General features: G+C 37.9%; 2 protein-coding genes across 5 annotated transcripts in view; one reads left to right on the top strand and one right to left on the bottom strand.

Annotated features, from left to right (window-relative positions):
* The window catches only part of FKBP1B (FKBP prolyl isomerase 1B), a 92847-nt gene that overhangs the window by 9981 nt on the left and 61104 nt on the right, over positions 1 to 21762 (top strand). The gene's annotated exons all lie outside the window — the stretch shown is intronic.
* On the bottom strand, positions 470 to 18990 carry LOC141955904 (WD repeat and coiled-coil-containing protein-like). 3 transcript variants are annotated; one of them, XM_074895548.1, is made up of 4 exons: positions 18489 to 18990; positions 16897 to 17957; positions 6036 to 6156; positions 470 to 2355 (listed from the first exon to the last, which is right to left on the bottom strand). In XM_074895548.1, the coding sequence occupies exons 1-4, from the start codon at positions 18811 to 18813 to the stop codon at positions 2195 to 2197; spliced, it is 1668 nt and encodes a 555-aa protein (XP_074751649.1). In that variant the 5' UTR covers positions 18814 to 18990; the 3' UTR covers positions 470 to 2194. The 3 variants fall into 3 exon arrangements, with proteins under 3 accessions (XP_074751649.1, XP_074751647.1, XP_074751648.1); XM_074895546.1 differs by having other exon boundaries at positions 16897 to 18990; XM_074895547.1 differs by lacking the exon at positions 6036 to 6156 and having other exon boundaries at positions 2193 to 2355; positions 16897 to 18990.

The following is a 21762-nucleotide window of genomic DNA, read 5'->3' as shown; positions in this document are numbered from 1 at the left end:
TTTAGAGTGCAGGACTGTTCCATGTAACATTTTTTGTGGTTCATTAGCCTCATTTCAAGTGAATCAAACTATGGGACTACAACCTGTAGAAGATACTTGTGAGAAAAATTTCCTTTTAGTTCTTCCTTTAGTTGAGCCTAGGTAGTCCTCTTAAATATATCCTCCTATTATTCTAGTTAGATATAACTGAGTTTTATTTTGCTTGGCCATAACAGAAGTATTGTAAATACCAGATACTTTTGTGAGTCACAAGGATGTTGTTCGTGTGTATTTGCAGGATTAGAAACATCTGCTGCTTCAAAATGTGCTATGTCTCTTAGAAATCTGATAATGTCTTCCCTCACCATGCTAAGTCTGTGAACCTCCATGTTACTTATTTGATTTCAATGATTTGTGCTGATTTCAGTGAAGGAAAGCAGGACTTAAACCAAATTTTTAAAGAAATAATAATACAAATACCTTTCTGAACACAATTTTAATGTAAAGTAGCAGGCAATCCAATTAACCAAATAACTGTAAAGTAATAGATGTGTTTAATAGTTCAAAGGTCAGATTTATTTTGTTTTGCTTTACAAACAGGAATGCTCCTCAAGGCTACTTAAAAAGATCATTGCAAACAAGGTAGTACAAAGATACCCGGCTACATTGCATACCTGTGGTTGTAGGTGATTTAGAATGATGATTCCTTTGTCTCCGGGAGAATACTTGCATGAGAAGAACATTATTTATTTTAGTGAATTGAAACTGTTTCCTAATTTCCGGAACTGAAACTATTCCTCATGAGATTTCTGGCTGCATCACTGGAATAGTGCTAATGCCAAACCTCCAAACCCATTAGGTGCCTTCAGACCATAGATCTGCCTTCTTTATCCAGCCTTGGTATGGGGTGAATTACTCTAACTGCGTTTTAGCGTATCTGTGCCCCATAAACAGGCTTGCCGTGGTTCCCAGGCAGGGAAAAAAGACTCTCTAGGAATATTAACAAGACTCAAAATGCACAGTATGAAAAATAAGTCTTAATAGTAGCTTAAATAAGTCTCACCCTTCTATGTTTCCCCGAATGTACAGGGTGAAGCAGGCATGCCTTTCCACAGGTTCTGCTGGGGCCTGTCCAGCAGTACGAAATGCTCAGCCTCACACACGTGGCTGCTCATTACACTTTGCCCATCTCTGCATTTAGAGGAAGAAAAGTTAGGGACTTCATTCATTTCTTCCCTTATGCCTATTTCTGTCACGTAATCGTGGTAGTTTAATTTTCATGAATCTGTCTGCCTGCTTCTCAGATGTATCTGTATTGCCTCTTGACTCTGAGGGTGAGGTGCATCTGACTAAATGTAAATGTTTATATTTAAACTGGTCACCCAAGCTTGCTTTTGCAGTCTGTGGAAAGGAATAGGCATTTATTTACTTACTTAATAGGGATGGTTCACTATGATCAGTTTTAGAAATCTGTTAGGGCATGAGTAATCTGCTGTAGAAGTGCTTTGCTTTTTTTGACTGATCATACAGGAATCTAGATGACAAGTTCAGTGTAGACACCAGCACTGAGCCAAATGAAATTTACATTCACTGTCTTTGATCCTTAATTTACCTTGCAAGGTTTTTTGTTTCTCTTCTGTGTGTGTGTATAAATCTATGTGCTGTGTAAGACACTGACAAGAGCCTGTGATACAGCCTTTTTAGTAACTGAACATTTTTATATAAAAATTAAGCATTTCTGAAAACGTTGTAGGTTTCCATGGGATCCAACTGGAACAACAAAGAGAGCCTGAAGCAGGTGGGGTTTTTCCCCTTCCCAGTTTTCATTGTATTTTCTTGAGCTTTTGGGTGGACTCTACACCTGTATTAGCTAGACTTGTTGTTACTGCATGATTTTTAGCATAATATTGTTTCTCCAAGAACATCCTGACCACAGTTAAAGTAGAGGTTAGTCTCTCTGCTCCAGTCCACAGGCAGCTATTAATAGCAGCAGCTGTGGTAAACTTCACTCTAGGTCTGATCCTTCAGGAAAAATCATGAGAGACCAGCCAACCCTAGGATTTAGCTATAGTGTAACAATGCCACAGACTTAACAGTTAAAATACATTGAAAGTAATGAAGACAGCTTTCTAGTCACTCAGTTTCTGACACTGAAGAATGTCTCTGTGTTTTATTAGAAAAGAAGGTCATTAGTGTTCTTTGTTCAGAAATTACATCACTCTGCTTGGTGGTCGCACTGAATGCTTTTCTTGTAGGAGTGACCTCCATGGACTTCTGAACTGTCAGTTCCATCCCTTATGATTATCTCTTGTGTTGCTTTGAATATTAATGGCACAAAGCCGTCCTTGTCTGCAGTGAGCACAATCCAAGAAGAGCCTACAAAAATTAAGCAAAAAAAAAAAGAAAATGAGTGTACTGACTGCTCTGGTTCTGTAAATAAAAAGTCAGCCAGTACGCAGGCTTCTTTCTGTGTACTAAAGCCCTTATTACACTGATGACATTAAGATCTGACAATCCATGCTAAACACACCTTTGTGAAAACGCAAAGGGGGGGCTAATTGAAAGCTCTTTAAAGCTTTGAGGTATTTTGGCCCCTATTTAAATTAAGTTGAAAGCCAAGGTGCATCTTTCCTAGTTCTGATAAACTATAGGTATCTCCATTTTCTGAAAACTCATCCAGCCTTCCCATGCTGACTTTTGTTCTAGTGACTTCTGCTTATCCTTTTTGCTCATCTGCTCTACCCAAATGATGGAGAGATCATAACTGAAAAAGCTGGCAAAGAAACTGATTGTGCTGTATTTGTTCTAGAAGGAAGTAGGGGTTTCCATCTCCTTTACTGTCAAGCCAAGATTGTTCAGTATGTTTTCAAATTCATATAGCAAGCAGAAGTTACACCTTGAAGATGATTTACAAAAGCTGATATAATAAAATTTCTTGTCCTTTAATTATTTATCAAATCTTTTCAAAGAGAATGAACAAAATCTGAATGACATTTTTAATCCTTTTTTTTTTTCTGAAAAAGAAAAGCAAGATTAAAAAACAAAAACATCAAAATCATTGAGGTTCACTTTCTGTATTGCATAGAAGCAGAAAATAAACCTACCTTTCTCTTTGTTTTTTACTTTCCTTTGCAAGTCAGCTTGAAAATGAAGCTATCTATACCATATATATTTTTTCTAGTGATTCATCTTTTTCCTTTTGGACTGGATATTGCACTTCTTATAGAAAATAGTGAATTCTCTTTTTGCCTTCTTTTCAGTTTGACGTTGTATGGAAAAGAAAAAAATTCATGGCAACTGAAGGGCATTGTGGGAGTCCTTGTATCACATGTTTTTCTTAGAGCATATGATCCTGTCATTACTGAGTACGGGCATTACCTGGGATATGAGGTAAAGAAAGCCCTGATATGTTCTGTTGTTGAAATTTTTCATTGTGGGAGATAAAACTGTGTTTTGAAAAGGAAGTGTAGAAAATCTAGCAGAACAATGCTTAATTTTTGTCAGTCATAACAAAGCATGTTCGTGGACAAGACAAATCTCCCCTCCTTACACTATTAACAAAGCACTTTTCCAGGCTCTATGCTATCGCATGCTGTCGTGTCACCTGTTACATCATAAGAAGATTGCAATTACAAACCATGAATCTTTAATCTTCTACTCTTAACACTTGCTTTCCAATTCTGGACAGTCTTCAGGTTCTGTAAGCAATGGACTTGAAAGTGGAAATTCTGCTGTCCAAATTGATAGTTACACTGTTGGTCAAATTGATAAAGCACACTCTTCTGTCAAATTCTTGGGACTTTTTATTATTATCCATTGAAATGTTTGAAATTCTCTGTGTCATTGCTAACACTTGCTTTGGAGCATGTCCCATGAACTATTTTAATGGTGGAAAAACATGCAGAATGTAGTACCCTTTTGCAATGCACTATTATTATGATGATGACTTGCTGAAAAGAGAGACTTCTGTGTGCTAATACCAGGGCACTATATGACAGGCTATATTTAGTACAGGTAATGGTATTACAGTCCTGGGATTAAAGTGCAAACGATGAGGCCAAGTTCCTTGCCCATATAACTCTGATGATCTTAATAGCCTTGCTGTGGGTATGAATTTGGCCTACAGTTGTGAACTTTCTTCCCCCAATATATTCAAGTTTAAGTGTTTATTCAAAGTAAAATATGCCAGGCTGTCATTGTAATATAAGCATGCTCTTCATTACATCCCCTTTAATTATATAGTATTAAAGGATGGGAGTTATATTTTTAAACATCCCATTTAATATTCATGCCTTGTGGCAAAGGAAAGATTTATGAATATAAACCTGTAGTGGTCAGAACTGAATAAAGAGCTATGTAACTATTTCTGCCCCAAACCTGATAATTCTGCAGTATTTTGGTGAGTTTTAGAAAGATTCCTGTTTCAGTTGTTCTTTTTGCTGTCAACAAACAGACTCAGTTTCAGAAAATCTTGAGCACCACATTGAACAGAAAGAGGGACACATTAGGATGATTCTGAGACATGGTCTTTTTGATATCTCTGAAGTCTAATGCATGAAATTAAGAAGTGGTGTTCTGCTAATTAAATATTAAATATTCAACTGTTCTGTAGAGCTGAAATTAGGTTTTCTCAGGCCTATTATTTATTATTTTTATACTGAATTCTAAACCTTTTTTTTCCTTGTGGGCATTTGTTTCCAAAATCAAGAGCTGGGACTTACAGGCCAAAAATGTTAGCCTTGTTGCCCCGCGAAGCCTTGTGTTATTGCAGAAGCCTGCTGGGAAATAGCTCAGGCCTCAACAAGTAGAGTTTTTTCATATATGCCTGCACTGTACAGTCAAGAGAGATTGCTGACAAAAATATCAAACCTGTATATCCTTACCTTCTGGAACAATTCTCAGGAACTGCTGTAAGCTAGGGCAAAACAGAAATGGGCCAATAAAGGCCATTATAAAGGCAGCTCCCCTGATCTGTGTTGTATTTGTTGCCCCTTTTCTTCATTCTTGTGGTCACATCAACAAGGAGATAAACTGAATATGAATGGCAGAATGGTGCATATTTTACATCTCTTTTTCCCACAGTCCTTGGTGCCAGCACGAGTAACATCCAGGCCTGGTTTATTTTTCATCAACAAGCCTGTTATATAGCAATCTGGCATGTAACTGTCATTATTTAGACAACTATAACTTAGAGTATTACTTTCCTTTTCTTTTTGATTTCACCAATAGTAGAATTCATTTCTCATAAGACAGAGTATACCGATTAAGCCAGTATGTCTCAGCTTGTCAGGGGCTAAAACAAGGGGTAAGACAGAGAGTAATTTATGAATCTCTCAGTGTGGAAACTGTGCAAGGAGATCATAATTATAGCCAACTACTCTGTACTGTAAGATCATCATATACTTCGACTGTGATGAGAAAAGCCATCAGAAGCATTATAGAGAAATGGCTAAAAAATAACAGTATGTTGTTGAGAAGGTAGCATACATGAACAGATAGGGACGAGGTAATTCAGAGACCAGTTTGGGGCTAGGATTTCCCTAGCTGCTTCTGTCCTTACCAGTTAATCAGTGGTGGGTGGTAGAAATGTGAGATTGGCAAATTAGAACATTGAGCTTCATTGTTTATCTTTTAAATAATTCCAAATGCTACAAGATGCATGTATGTATAATATTCTGAGAATGAATTTTTCTCCAACCTACTCTCTATTATCAGGTCTGGGACATGCTTGTAAAGGTGGGCAAAGCAAAATGCCAAAAGGTCTCAAGGAAGCATATCTATTTCCAGGCAACACACTGTACTGATTATTTTCTCAGTCTTCCTCTGCAGAGGCATGTAACATATTAGTCTCTTAATAGGTAGCTCTGCAGTTACTTAGCATTTAAGTGATTTCAGGAGACACTTACATATTTCAGACAAAGGAAAAAAAAAATTTACCAAAAAAAGTTAGCTATCTCAGCTTACTACAGTATGGGGTAATTAATTAGTCTACCACAAATGCCTCTTTTATGCTAAAAACCAGGTGAAACCAGATACCAGAAGTAAAATAAACATACCATGTTTCATTTCAATAACAGCCAGATGAAACAGCTGCTGTACTAAGTTCAAATGGATCTTGCCATTACAGAGGAGAACATCTTTTGTTTCTTCAGTAACTGCTCCATTTGAAAAACTTTTCTTCAAAGGCATGCATGTAAAAGAAAAGATCTTGTTAAAAGCTTAGACATTGTGCCTGGGTTCTTTTAACCGTTTGTCTGCTCTTACTCCTTTCAGTTCTTCAGTCATTTTGCTTTTTGTTTGTCCATCTTTGCTACAATTTATAGATGACACCATCATGCACTACAATTCTAAGCACAATCTCATAGTCCCATGTGAAGAGGAATGTAACCCTTTGCTTTTTGCTTTGTGTGCTTATGCAGCAAAAAACAGCACCAGCCCTGTATATATCATATATTAGGTCACGCATATACACGTCCGTTGGGTATTTCTGCCTGAAGAGTCAGTTCAGTGGAAGGGAATATATCATGCCTGGAATAGAATTGTCCAAGATGCTACCAGAGCAAATGAGTCCTCTGCTCAGTTTAAGTTGTATGCATGGATGGTTTTGATAGTCTTTGGTCAGCTATTCCACCCCAGTAAAATAACCTCAGTTCTGGCACAGAGAGAATTGCAGAGAGACTGGACATAGCGACAGTGACAGTCTCTCTGAAAAGCTGTCATAACAAGGTAGCTTGGGAATCCTGTGACTTTCTTTGAGAGGGAATGTATGGATTTACAGCCCTGGAATTTGCTCTGACATTCACTGAAACAACACACTTGAATATAGAGGTGGCATATTTGTGTTTCATGAAGTTTAGCTGGCCTTGAGAATCAACACCTTTGTGTTCCATCATTCTGATTACTAGAAAGAGCAAGGATCACAAAATAGTTGAACTAATATGGTTATGGAGTGGGTATATATTTGCATTTACACTTTCCTATCTGCTATAATTTGAAAGTAATTTTAGCTTCAAGAATTTTCCAGGGACTCAATGCCATTATCAAATATATGTGAATTGGACTTTTTCTTCTAAATCATCTTGTTATACTTTATCCTGTGGATTTCATTTTGTTCTTTCCTCTCTGTACTTTCCATCTGTGTAGTTCCCATGTGTTATGTTTGGGGTTTTTTTCCCTTTGGCATCCTTTATGGCTATTTATCCCATTTCCTAGACCTTTCTGTTTTGTACGTTCAGAAGGGATCCGAGTTAACATTTTAGAATGGGTTGAAAAGATGTCATCTACCCTAACTCTTATTCTAGTCCTACCCTGCCTTGAATCTTTCCTGCCAATATGAATCTTACAGTTGAATGAATTCACAACTGCATCTTCTCTTTCTGTGCATAGTAATCTAATCTTTGACTAAATAAATGTCTCTTGTAATGCTTGTCTTCATTTCTAATTGTGCTGTCTTTTGACTCAGTTGCTCTCTCAGAGAACATGTGCTTTTTCTGCTGTGTAACAACCTTTCTAAATCAATCCCTTTCATTTTTCTGTACATAGTATGTGTGCTGTCATGCAACCACATTGGATTCTGTAAATCAGAATGTCTACCAACTGTTGCAAAATATTTTTTCCCCACTCTATCATAAATTGGCCATGCAGATAGTCTATGGCTGATTGTTTATTTATATATTATGATTGACTGAAGATGTAAGAACTGTAAAAATATCTTTCCATTAAAAGTGTAAACTTTCCAACTTTCAAAGGTCTTCTTGTATTTTTCTCTATTAAAAACATCCAGAAATTTGTTGCTGTGTGATTAATGGGGAAAAACCTAAGGAATGCATCAAAGAAGTATAATTTTCTTCATCATAAACTTATAGTAACTTTTTATTACTGCTATAACTATATAACAGAACTTCCTTGTCATTTTTAGGTCTCTTCAGATTATATAGTACTAGATTCTATTGAACCTAAATACACTTAAAACTCAATGGGCTGAATGTTCAGTGGTGAGCCTGTGCTTTGCATTTGCATTGCAAAGATGCTATTTGCCTGTACAGGTATCTGTGCAAAGCTTTTCATTGCTGCATTTTGTGGATTAGCACATCTCATGACTATTTAATTTTCCTGAATTCAGGCTGAAGTAGCAGAGTTTATTCAAACTTATACTTCAGTTGATGAATTATAGAAAAAGGTGGACTGTAAATGAGACAGGCACATTGCCTTAATCCAAGGGATTAATTCTTTTCATGTAGATATGCTTCAACTCAAGAATAATCAGAAAACAATCTAGCTCTGTCTCTGTTGACTTGAAATCAGTTGAATGGAAATGTATACTAAGGATGACTTGGTTCTAGTATGTTTCCTACTTAGCCTTGCAAGTTATTACTAGAACAGCCATTGGAAGTGGAAGACATTTTTGTAAATACAAAACTCCACAGTATCTAGTTTTTATCGTAACCAGTTTTTCAAGTACAGATCTCAAAGTTTAAGTTTCAGAGTTGTTTGTCTTTCATTACTTGTGAGCATTCATATTGGCTCTTCTCTCTGTCTTTGTCATATATTTCTGTTCATAATGATAAACTTAATCATCTTTACATTTATTTTTGTCTGCTAGCAAATTCTGTCAGGTCAAGAATCCTCCTCTGTTTTAATCTTCTAATTATTTAGCCTTTATTTGTTTAAGTGATGATAACATGCCTTCTGTTTGAGGAATATGTTCACACACATCATATCATAGATTAACTGATTTAAATCCATGCCTTCTTGAGAGACACGTAACTCTTAGTATTCCCTTTTTATAGATGATCAAACTATTACACAGGAAGATTAAGAGATTTACTCAAGGTCATGGAAGTAATCTATGACAGAGTTAGAAATACAGCTAAAATCTCACCTTAGCACTTCCCATTTTCCTGCCTTAACCTAAAGTCAATTTTCTAGCCAAATCTAAATTTAATCCACCTTTTCTCAAAATATGTATCTGGTTTTACTATGTTGCTATTTATCTCCAGTAGAAGCCAGAGGACTTGCATATCTCAGATTAAAATTCCTTAATGTTAGTTGCTTTATCCTAAACTAGAGTTTACTGGTAGACCAAGAACATATTAATCACAGAAGAAACAAATGTATTTCCATATATGTGAGAAGATATTTTCAGATTGTTTCAGATTTAAGTTTCTTTAACCAACTTCCTGTAGTATGTTTAGTATGTTTTCTTTTCTTTTTTTTTCTTTTCTTTTTTTTCCACAGAATCATTCAGGTTGGAAAAGACCCTTGGGATCATCGAGTCCAACCATCAGCCCAACTCTACAAATTTCTCCGCTACACCACATCCCCCAACATCTCATCTAAACGACCCTTAAACACATCGAGGGATGGTGACTCCACCACCTCCCTGAGCAGCCCATTCCACTGTCTGACCACTCTTTCTGTGAATTTTTTTTTCCTAATGGACAGTCTAAACCTCCTCTATTGCAGTTTAAATGTCAAATGCAGTTTAAATGTTTAAATGCAATTTTTATGTCAAATCCAACTCTCCCTCAACAAAAATCCAACAGAAAGAAACCATCAATTCAATAATTGTTTCCCTTCCTTCGTGTCAGCCTGCCCCTTGATCAGATTTTATAGCCTATAAAGGGTCTTCTGGGCAGTAGCCAGCCCATTACAGCATTGCCAAACTGTCTTTCAAAACTCATGTTTTGGAATGCAAATATATACAAGAAGAAAATCATTTACTAAGGCAATGGGGTTCCTGCATTAGTTATGTATATATAGCATTATATATATATATTAGTTATGTTATATGCTGTAAGTTTGCACAATAAACAAACATGTCTTCTATCACGTTTTTGAACCCCACTGAGCGGTCAGCTAGTTCTGCCTCTTGACTTTTTTCACTATTTATCTTGTATCTTCTAATGCACTGCCTACACTTGCCTGGATGTTAAGATCATCTTCATGAACATAAATTTAATGACTGATAAAACAGTGGGGTAAATAAGAATATGCTATCAATCAGAATTGTTTTAACTAACACTGGATTAATGATTGATTGCAGTTTGAATGTGTCTTTCTTGCACATGGATGTCTAGAAATGTAAAATGTTATCCAGTTGAGGCCTCATGGCCCTGTTCATAGAATGTTTCGGGTTGGAAGGGACCTTAAAGATCATCTAGTTCCAACCCCCCTGCCATGGGCAGGGACACCTTCCACTAGTCCAGGTTGCTGATAGCCCCATCCAACCTGGCCTAGAACACTGCCTGGGAGTGGGCAGCCACAGCTTCTCTGGGCAACCTGTGCCAGTGTCTCAAGCAACCTCACAGAAGTGAAGAACTTCTTCCTTACATCTAGTCTAAATTTACCCTCTTTCTGAAAGAAAGCCATTGCTCCTTGTCCTATCACTACATGCCCTTGTAAAAAGTCCCTCCCCAGCTTTCCTGTAGCCGTCTTTAACTACTGGTAGGCCACTATAAAGTCTCCCCAGAGCCTTCTCTTCTCCAGGCTGAACAACCCCAACTCCCTCAGCCAGTCCTCACAGGTGAGGTGCTCCAGCCCCCTGAGCATCTTCGTGGTCTCCTCTAGACTTGCCTGAGCAGGTCCATGCCTTTCTTATCCAGAGCTGAACGCAAGAGCAGAGTAGAAGGGGAGAATCACCTCCCTCGATCTACTGGCCACACTCCTCTTAATGCAGCCCAGGATACAGTTGGCTTTCTAGGCTGTGAGATCGGACATTTCTGGCTCATAATCAGTTTTCCATCCACTACTCCCAAGCCCTTCTCCTCAGGGCCACTCTCAATCCACTCATCACCCAGCCTGTATTTGTGCTTGGGATTGCCTCAACCCATATGCAGGGCCTTGCATTTGGCTTTGCTGAACTTCATGAGGTTTCTACAGGCCCAGCTCTCGGACCTGTCAAGGTCCCTCTGGATGACATCCCTTCCCTCCAGCATGTCAACCGCACCACACACATTGGTGTCATTGTCAGACTTGCTGAGGGTGCACTCAGCCCCACTGTCCATGTCACCATCAAAATTGTTAAACAGCTTCGGTCCCAATACCAACCCCTGAGGAACATCACTTGTCACTGCTCTCCACCCGGACATCAAGCTGTTGACCCCAACTCTTTGAGTGCGACCATCCCGCCAATTCCTTATCCACTGAGTGGTCCATCCATGAAATCCATGTCTCTCTAATTTAGAGTCAAGGATGTTGTGCAGGACAGTCCCAGATGGTTTTCACAAGTCCAGGTAAATCGCATCAGTTGCTCTACCCTTATCCACCAATGCTGTAACCCCATTGTAGATGGCCACCAGATTGGTCAGGCACGATATGCCCTTAGTGAAGTCATGTTGGCTGTTACCAATCACCTCCTTATTTTCCATGTGTCCTGGCATTTCTAGAAGGATTCATTCCATGATCTTGCTGGGCACAGAGGTGAGATTGGCTGGCCTGTAGTTCCCTGGGTCTTCTTTTTCTCCCTTTTTAAAAATCAGGGTTATGCTTCCCCTTTTCCAGTCAGTGGGAACTTCGCCGGACTGCCACAACTTCTCAAATACGATGAATGGTGGCTTAGCCACTTCACCTGCCAGTTCCCTCAGTGCCCCCAGGTGCATCTCATCAGGTCCCAAGGACTTGTGCACCTTCAAGTTACTTAGTCTTGAACCTGGCCTTCTCATACAGCGGGTGGTTCTCATTCTTCCAGGCCCCGTTTTTGCTTTTGTGTTGCCCAGTATTGCATTACATACGGGATGAACCTCACTGATGTACTCACAGACTGCCTTTGTTCTTTTCATGAACATATCACATTTTTGATTCATAATTATCTTGTAGTCACATAGCATGTGCAAGCTTTTGTCATCCTTGGTTGTTTCCAGCTAATGAATACCCAGTTTACAGCAGAAATTCCTTCTATTAATCCTGAAATATATCACTATGCACTTCATATTAGTTCAATACATTTTTTTAAATTTTAGATGCTTAGGTCGTCAAGTTATAGGCCTGATATCCTGGTCCTCTATTGAAAATACTACTGACTTTCTGCCATACACAGATTTTATTAGCATATCTCATCAGATCATTAATGAAACTGTTAGATTAGCCTGAAGATCAATTATGAGAAAATCCACTAGCAAATTTCTTCCATTTTCTTTTATATTACTATAACGATTTACTATCTTCCTTCCAGCTAATTCCTTAACCATCTTATATTTCTTCTATTAATCCCTATTCTCTGCTGTTGAACAAATAATTTCCCCTGTGGCATGATTTCAAGTACTGTACTGAATTACATGTATTTTAAATATTCCTCATATCCTTGGTGTTAATAATCTGTTCCTTTACAAAGGAAAGGTATCACATTAGTCAGTGATATCTCTGCATTGTAAGATGAATAGTGCTGTAGTTGCCTAGAACTCTGTTTTCATTTTCTTAAACCCTTGATTTCAGCTCTTTGTGTTGTGCTTCAGTGGTGATTTCAGTTTTGATACCTTAGTACCCATTTGTCAGCTTGCTTTTGCGTTGCTCCCACATTAATTGTGTGGGATGAGAAAAAAGCTAGTAAATTATAGATGTGGGGGTTCTGGCCCAGAAGACAACAAAAAGAGAGTTACATGGTGAAGCAAGAGCACTGAAGAGGAATAAGAACTATGATTTCTGACATTCAAAGTACTGTGTCTCATTAAGCCTTGTGCTGCATTGCCCCAGGTAGTATTAATCAGGTTTGGCAGCCTGCACTGCTCCCCTTTCCTGTCATTAGTTCTGCTGTTGCTGTGATTCCTGTTTGATTTTTGGGGGATCCTGATTTTATTTTGGTGGAGATCTTAATATCTTTCCTTGCCCTTATGTGGGGCATTCCATTTGCAACCTTAGTTAACCCATCAGAGAAGCATAAGCCTGTAAAATGTTTACGCTGGAAGAGATCTGAGGTGCTCAGGGGTGATTAAATCCCAGTGCAGTTTGCATTTATAGTGCATATCAACATTTCAGATGATAGGATGCTAGGATTTCTCTACTTTAGGCTCCCTGTTAATAGTCATACAACTACTGTTTCAGGTATATAGGCATCTAAGTTACAGCCTTTTTCCTCGTGCTTGTGCTTCCATGATCTTTATGATTTGAGCGTGGGGTTTTTTTTAATTCAGATCTTTACTTCCTTTGCACAGTATGAAAACATGGATTAATTTTTGACATTACATATTCCTTTTCTTTTGCATCTATGTATCCAACAAAAAAATAATCTCTAATAAAAAGTATTGTGTTTCCTCTACAAGCCCTGCTTGTCTGCTATTGATCGGTTTCAGAACATTATTGTCAGAATTTGTTCCTAACAAATTCCTCAACCTTTGCTCAAAATGTTATCCATGCATTAATCACACCTTCTCTTGACTACTTCAGGTCTTTCTTTTATGGTCATCCTAAATCTCTTCCTTCTAAACTTCAGGATGGCTGACTAGTTTCTTACTCCAGGGAGCAGTCATATCACCTTCCTCTTCCATCATTTTCATGACTTTCTTTCTATTGCTCAACCTGAGTCAAAATTGCCCTTTGGATTTCAGAAAGGTTCATGGTCTTATTACAGCTGATCATTGCAGCCTGGTCTTTGCTCATTTTACTGTGCCACCCTTATTACCCCCCTCCTTTATCTCTACTTCATGTATTTCTATCAGAAGAACTTTATTGCCATGTGTTTGGACCCTTTCTATTCATCTTTCAGCTCTGTGTAAAAAAATTGTTTATTTTATAGCTGACCTTGGCAATAAAGTTTCCCATAGTAAATTGTATGAAGATGCTATAAAAGTACAAATTGACTTGTATACAGTTATTGGTGAGTGCTAAGAAAAGGAAATCATCATGACTAATTGCTGAAAAGATATTTATTTCCTGTTTAATTATGCAATATATGCTCTCAGTGATACACACTTCTGATATAATACTGCTTGCAAGCAAAATGTAGGAGTTTTAAGATATTCTTCAGATTAAGATGAATTTTATTCCTCCTGGAGAGATTTGCCTAAATGCCATTAATTTCAAATCCAGATTGGCTTTATTTCCACTGTAATTAGCTTTTGAATGAGGCTAGTTTAAATATTCTGCAGCTGTTTCTTTTCTGGGGGAAAAGGATGATAAAAGTATCTTTTTGCAAAATGAAACAGAAACAAATCTGTGACAGATCCTCAGCTCTTCTTTTTTTTTTTTTTTTTTCTTTTTAAATAATATCGTCTTATTGCGTTCGTCTGTCTGCCCTCCCACATTATCCTGAATCACAAGTCTGTATGTGATGAAAGAGCAATAATATTTGCTTTTCAGGGTTGAATGATCAAGTCACCTCTGGTGGCTGAATGCTATTACACAAGTGATAGTGCAGTGACATTTCCGAAGTGTGAGTGATCATGTTTTTCTTTTGTGGCTATGGGCTACAAAGAATATAAATTCTGGTAGTACTGCATGGATGTGACTTCAGAGGAGTTATAGGTAGGCTAGCACTAACAGAATAAACAAAGGTTTTGAAGGCTATTTTGCGAGCAGACGTTATGAATTATTAAGTAATACACATTCTGCTTTACATTATGGTTTTCTAAGCAGAACTGAAAACATACATAAATATGTCAATAATGCTTCTGCACAACAATTGCCCGTTAATTATTGCTACATTTTTATCTATCATGTTTTAAACTTTTCTTCTATGTTTTTAATGCATAAATATGGTTATGCGGTACTGATTATTATATTTTATAGTACAATAGATTTCTCAATCAAGATTGAGCCTCTGCTGTGTTGGGGATTATACAAAGACTTAAGAAGACATGCTCTTGGCACAAAAAAGCTGAAAGATAATGGCCATATTATTGACTGGACTGCAGTGTTCCTAAAGCTTAGAATGTTTTCCACAGGCTGATATTTATATCATAAGGCAATAAAGCTATTTCCTGACTTTTTGCACTGTGAACACAGAGCCTGGCTGGAACCCACAGCCCAGCTGGTCTCTGAGCTCACAGAGCGCTAATCAACTCCTGAAGGAGGAACAAGGTTCAGATGTCTGAATCCAAACTAATCAAAACAACTATTTTCTGAGAAAATTATTAGCTGCCTATGAAGCAAATATTTCCTTGTCTGTCTGGAGGCCTTTTTGCCATCAGTCTATTTTTCATTCTTCTTTGGCATCATGCTGTGATCCTGTTAGATTTCAGAAGAGGGGCTGAGCTATGCAAGGCATTAGTTGAGACTTACACAGAAAAGCTATGTGTGTCGGAAAGACGTTAAGTGGTACTTTCTCTGAGTCATTAAAATGTGGTACTACCAGCGCTTTCTGCTGGCTCAATGTGAAACTAACCTATTCAGATAAATAAGAGTCTTCCTTTCTAAATGTGGTTAGTCTGGCAATATTTTAGAAGCACTAATATTTTTTTTTCCTTCCAAAGAAAAATCAGGATAATTAATTCTTACTGCTTGTGCAACCAAACATGCACAATGACTTCAGATCTTAGATTAATGTTACGTGTCACAAACAAAACTTCTCTTTGCAAAGGTTAATCCAACCCAATCCAAGAGATAGGGCTGCTTGCTAAATAAATAAGCTGATTTATGTTAAGAGATCAGAAATAATTTGAACATGCTGGAGAACAGAAGGGCTTGCTTCTTGGCAAATAAAATCCTAAATTATTTAAAATAGACATGTTGCTTTTTTCACCAGAATTTGTATAATGTATTCGAGTTAAATTATTGACTAATTCAGGTTGAAAGCTTTTCTTTTATCCAGAGTACCTAACATACTAGAATCTGTTTAAATGCCAGGTAAACAATTGCTAAAAAGTAATGAATATGATTGAATTGAGTAACCATTCCCTTAATGTGTGTTTAAGGAGAGGTACTTAGATGTCTGTATGGATTCTTTTAAAGTAAAAGGAAGTCAGATTTGTTTGAGAAGTACATACTTCAGCATCATCACAATGTAATGTATTGCTCTGACATAATGCTGCTTATGTTGCAGTAGATAAGAATGAGTTTCTAACTGGCATCTACATCCTGAAAGGGACCCCAGTTTTAGCAACAATACCACTAGCATCAGCATGACCAAAAATATTATCAGTATAATGTTAGTATTACTGTGAATAATACTAAGAATAATAACCAGACATAATTACCAAACCTACATTCCTTAGTTGAAATTCTTACTGAAGCCAGTAGGAATTTTGCCAAAACAAGGTGGGATAGGAATGTGATGATTTGACATTCATCTGTTTATTTAATAAAATGATAATCACATATTAAAAGATTATTTTTTCTTCCAGAAAATTTGAAGTGGTAATATGTTTTACAAATTGAGTATGTCCAGCTCTGTGAAGATTAGTGGTGAGAAATTAAAGTAGAAATAAGACAACTTTTTGCCATGCCCATCTGAATTTTCCATAAATTGGGATTCAATACTTTGTTTCAGTCTTCATGAGAGTCTAGTTATCTTTAAACTTTGGATTTGAGCTCAGGTTTGAATTTATTATGTTTCTGGTGGGTTACTGTACCACCCTACTCATAGGCGCATCTCTACACTAAACTAACATATAAACCTTTTGTACATTTGACAACTGTTTGGCTCTGTTCTCTCATTTTGATAGATGCGCACAAAATCAGAGTATCCAAGACAGATATGTGACAGAGTATCAGTATCCAAGACAGTTGTGCATAATCAAAGAAGAATGAACAGACACAAATCTCCCATGTGAAGTATTCTCCAAGTTATCCACATGATCCTGAGTTATTGTTTCAATGACAAATTATAATACCATTATAGATGAAGCTTGATGCCAAACTCAGGTTACATTTCTCATGGGTTGATAAGAATTAAACTGCATCCTCTTGATTTAAAGCTAAATAAATACAAGATTGTTTAAAATTCAGTGTCCTATCACAGTATCTTTAAGATGACAAAAAAGTTACCTGGTAAGTGACATGAATGACAGGTGGTTCCTGTGAACATGGATAGGCTAAGGATATCCTCCTCCCATTCTTAGCAAAGTCTGTTATTTCAGAAAGACTTAGTTGTAACTCATTGAAGCTGCCACAAATTCTCTCTAAATTTCTAGATATGTGACTCATTCCTCCTTCACTTGGCAAATTGTTCTTTTGAGAACTTGATGTTTCTTGCATCACATTGAACTGCACTTTAGGGGAAGATGGTCTGCTGGAAAGCCTGGTAGGTATTCCAAAACCAGGAGGAGACACTGAACAACTGGTAGGTTCAGCATCCGATGTTTCCAAGGTCACTGAGAAGTCGCCTGGAAGCCTTTTTTCATCCAGGTCACTCACACTTGATGAAGAGCTCTGATCATAACTAGGGATCTTTACTTCTTCAGTGAGTCTTCTTCTGCCACTAGGAGATTGAAGAACTGTGCTTCTTGGTATTAACAGACCCCTGTTTTGAGGTCGGTCTTCTGTAGCAAGGTTTTCAAAGAGATTTCTTTTTCCAGGTATATTAACAGAGGATTCAAAGTTATAAAATATATTCTGCTTAGTCTCAGACAATGCTGAAGAACCTTCTTCCAGCATCAATTCTTTGATCATCAAACGCATTACATACCTGTCTGAACTTGAAGATGGAATAAGACTAGGCTCAGGGAACTTTTGCTTGCCGATCAGAATCAATAGAAGTTTATCAGTCAAAAAGCAGAGGCCCTTTGGTCTTTCATTTTTTTCCAGCTGGATTTGTTGAATACGAGGCATGCAGGAAGAGGTTACTGAATACACTAAAACAATATTAGAAGTATTAGAGGCTACTGCCACAATCTGAGCTCTAAGGTCAAAAGCCATTATATCAGGAACCAGAATACCAGGGATAGTGACTTTTCTGGTGGTGGTTACCTTCCTCTCAAAAGTCACCAAGATCAAATGAGAAGAATCTTGACCATCTGTTGCTGCAGAGTTTTTGCGTTTCAGAGTAATAAGAGGACCGGGATCAGATCGACGGTGGTTTGCAAGGATACGGGTTAAATCCACAGGACCTGATGAAGAAGAAGCAACTGAATCAGCACCTGATCTACCTGAATCTGTGGACCTTCTTCGCAGGTCCATGGAGTATTCCTCATCACCAAACACCAGAGAAGACTGTGAGGCTAAAGAACCAGTTTCTGTGCCAGATAGAATATCAAATGCAATGCCTGCCTTCAAACCATAGATATTATCTAAAGGAAGCTCGGTAGCTACAGCAATTTGGAAATCCAGTGTGGCTTCTACAGCACAGATATAACCTCCTACATCAAAAACTGGGCAAAAGGAGCAGGTCTTTAGAGTTTTCTGAGCATCATCCCATATGTAGGAATGCAGGGCACTCCCTATAGCAATTACTAAACGATTACCATCCTTAGTCCAGCAAGCACAGTGAATAAGCCCACTGCTTTTGATATGTGCCTTAACTCTGGTATTGTCAGTACGAACAGCATGCAAGACTGAAGCATCTCTTTTTGTAAGCACAGCCAAGACCTCCTTCTTTGGATGCCAGACACAACCCTGAGAAAGGAGTGGAAACGGCTCACCAACTTCACAAGTCTGAGAAATCAAGGGTTTGTTCTTCTCTGCAGTGCTGTAGCCCAGCTGCCAGATGCTAACATGCTTCTTATGCTGAACAGCAAGCAAAGCTGGGGTGTCTGTAGAGCAACATGGGCCCCAATAAAGCCCATAAACATGTTCAAATTGACGAACCACGCTTGAGTCTCCAAACTTTAGCTCTCCATTATGATAGTGTAAACCAGTCAGTATCACTTGCTTCCCGTCTGTCCAGGCAATTCCATGCATGGGGTGGATGGCCTGATATAAAGCATTGAGGCCAGTTCTCAGCAGCTTTGCCTTTCCTAGCTCCATCTTTTCAAGCTTTCTGTCTACTGGTGGTTGTTCCAAAGTAGAGAATCCATGGAATTCACTTGGAGATCACAATGAGGAAAATTTTTTCTTGTATCTTCTTCCCTTCCTTTCCAGAATCAAGCTTGTTTTTCTGCTAATAATCCAAGAGCCTACATTGTGAACCTCTTCCCAGTAAGCCTGCAGCTGGTCTTCTAAGTATAAATCCATGTCAAAGCTGCTTTTACTATGTCTTTTCCTGGGAGGACTTATCATCTTCATGTGATGGCTAACAAGGTTTAACCAATTACTGTACGTTTTTGTAGAAGTCTATTTTTAACTCTTCACTGCTGGGAGTATATTTAAAAATAACACTCTAATACCTTGACCTTCAACGAATGAAGGTCTTTGGCGAAGGCTGGAGAGAGATCATACACTGTTAAGCTACAGCCTGAAATAATGGCACTTCTTTCAGCCAGCCTTTGAAGGCTAAAAGAAGATTTAAACATACCTGAGAACTGTACAAGGCAGATTGCAATCTCTGATGGACAGCATATTTCAGAGATACAAGATCCTAAGTGGCTATGAAAGGAAAGTAGAAAAGCGAAATCATGCTCTGTTCTGTTAGTAGTTACAAGAGAATGAAGGAAGGTGAGATTTTAAAAAAAGCAAAGCAGTCTAGAAGCTGATTAGTGTTCATTTTACTGGGACAGATTTCCTAGCTACAAATATGTATGTATTTCTTCCTTGGTCTTCTCAGCCACCTGTATCTGAGGACTGTTCCCTCATCATATAGCCAAAATGCAGAGGAAGACAAAAGTTTCCTGTTTCCCTAAACTCTGCAGTTTCTACAATACGTAACGTAACATCGTGAAAAGATCCTTGAGTTGACAAAACCCAACCAATAAACTTACGTAGCACAGCGGGGCCGTGTGAGGATACTCCAGTTTGGTTTGGCTGTATTGTTTCAGGACCAGAGCTGGTTCAGATGGACTACCCTGGGTGTCCCCATTCTCCCCTCCTCTGCATCTTTTTCTGGGGTTAGCTCGGACAGAGATTGCGTATCACTGAACATAAATTGTCAGGGTGGGATTCGTCACTTAAATATAAGCAACCATTACTATTTTCAATGCCTTAGGATATCTGAGACAGCCACACTGGTCTGTCACGTATGGCATAGGACTTACAGAGAAGTAGTACCATTCTGGAGTGGCAGCAGGTGAGAAAGAGATGATCCCTAGATAGTCCCTAGACTGTTCAAGATGCCATTAGAAACTTATATACAGATAACTGAATCGCATCCTCAGCATCTTTCTGTAGTTTTTGTTTTGCCAGCATTTCCTTTCTGCTTTGATGTAACTTGTGTCTCTTGCTGTTTACATAAAAAATAAATTATGTGAATAAATTAGACCTGGGCAGAGGTTTACAAATTATCAATATAATCACTGTGGTTAAAGATGTAAGACTTAATTATACACATTCTGCATTTTTGGCTGATTTATACTTTATATATTTTTATATACCAAGGAAAAACAAACATCTTGTTGATGGCAGTTGGACCTCTGCTGTAAGAATTTTTTAGTAGCCTTTTTCCAGGTGTATTTCCTGTGGATGGTGAGTACCAATAAAGACCTCCCAAATTTATGTAAAGTAATCATATCATATTTTCATTCACAGCCACTTCATTTTTGTAGATTATTTCATGAAGATTACATTCAAAATCAAGACTTTTTTTTATATTCATCAAGGACAAGTCAGCAGTGATGACTGGACTAGGTAAAAATTTAAAAGTTAAATACACATTAGAAGATCCCTTTTTATGCAAGACTCATAAATTTTTGGTCCCTGTCTGTGCTTGCAGTGAAACCATTTTTTTTAAATTTTACCTTACCCATTGCTTACACAGATGCCCAGGCCATGCTTAAGATGCTGCACTGTTCATACCTGTTTCACTAGAAGCTCTGACTATTCCATACTTCTCAAAGTGATAGCAGAATTATTGTGTAATATATTAGCAGTAGCTTTTTGCCCATAGTAGTTATAATGAATAGATTGCATTAAAATACAATCCCAGCAGCTCTACAAATTTGCAGAGTCTGTATAAGATATTTTTGTTTTGCTTTAAAAAAATGCTGCTTTTGCTGCTTTGCTGTCTTCTGGATGTATTTTACTGAAACTGATAAAGCTATTCTTTAGCACAGCCATCTCATCTACATTCTGAATGGTGCTTTAAATATCATAACAAAACTATGTTGCAGCTGGATTCTAGCAACCTAAAATGTGTTTTGATGCAGAAACTTCTGCCTCAGTATGACTGAAATGCTCAGATGTTTCACTAAGGATGATGTGTGTTCTGCCAGCTTTGCAGACATCTTGAGAGCATGGACTACTCGTGTGGAAGATTGCACTTCCTTTGCTAGGTTTTTTTCATTTCATCATCTCTCATAGCATGCATCTTCTCTTCAGCAGTGTTTGTGACATTATCAGAGGGTGATACAAGGCTGAATCGATGAGATTTTCCAGTAACAGAATCATCCTCAATTTTGGAATTAAGGATGTCTCACAAACACCGAGGTCTTGAAAAATACTTGTAGCCGAGCCACAGTAAGGTTTTCATCTATCTCTGAAAGCATTAGGAAAAGGACTTCATCTGATGTACTCAAATTTATTTCTAGCTAATTCTCTAAGATACGCAGATATAAAAATTACAACATCCACAAAGTTCCACTGGCATGGTAGTGAGGTGGTGACATAGGAAGGCATGATACATTCACAGATGATTACTGCTTTGTTGGTGATAAGATCTTTCTTTCTCCAAACTCTAGCACCTTTAGTTCACCAGGATAATTTACCTTCTGTTTCCTATCACATAATATCTTTGCATCCTGTGGTAGATTTTTTCTAGAAAGTCTGAAGGCAATCAGTAAATGTGCTTAGCAGATAGTTACACAGTTCATTTAAAGGAAAGGAGGT

This window comes from Athene noctua, chromosome 1 (genome assembly GCF_965140245.1).
Source record: "Athene noctua chromosome 1, bAthNoc1.hap1.1, whole genome shotgun sequence".
In the NCBI taxonomy this organism is placed as follows: Eukaryota; Metazoa; Chordata; class Aves; order Strigiformes; family Strigidae; genus Athene; species Athene noctua.
The sequence above is the reverse complement of the archived record's forward strand: the minus strand, read 5'-3'. Positions and strand labels throughout refer to the sequence as shown.

Coding starts and splice junctions, on each gene's coding strand:
- LOC141955904 (XM_074895546.1), bottom strand. CDS start 18,813: ATGGAGCTAGGAAAGGCAAAGCTGCTGAGAACTGGCCTCAATGCTTTA. Junction 6,157..16,896: donor TCATTCATGTCACTTACCAG/GTAACTTTTTTG, acceptor ATGCCTTTGAAG/AAAAGTTTTTCAAATGGAGC. Junction 2,356..6,035: donor TGTTATTGAAATGAAACATG/GTATGTTTATTT, acceptor TAATTTTTGTAG/GCTCTTCTTGGATTGTGCTC.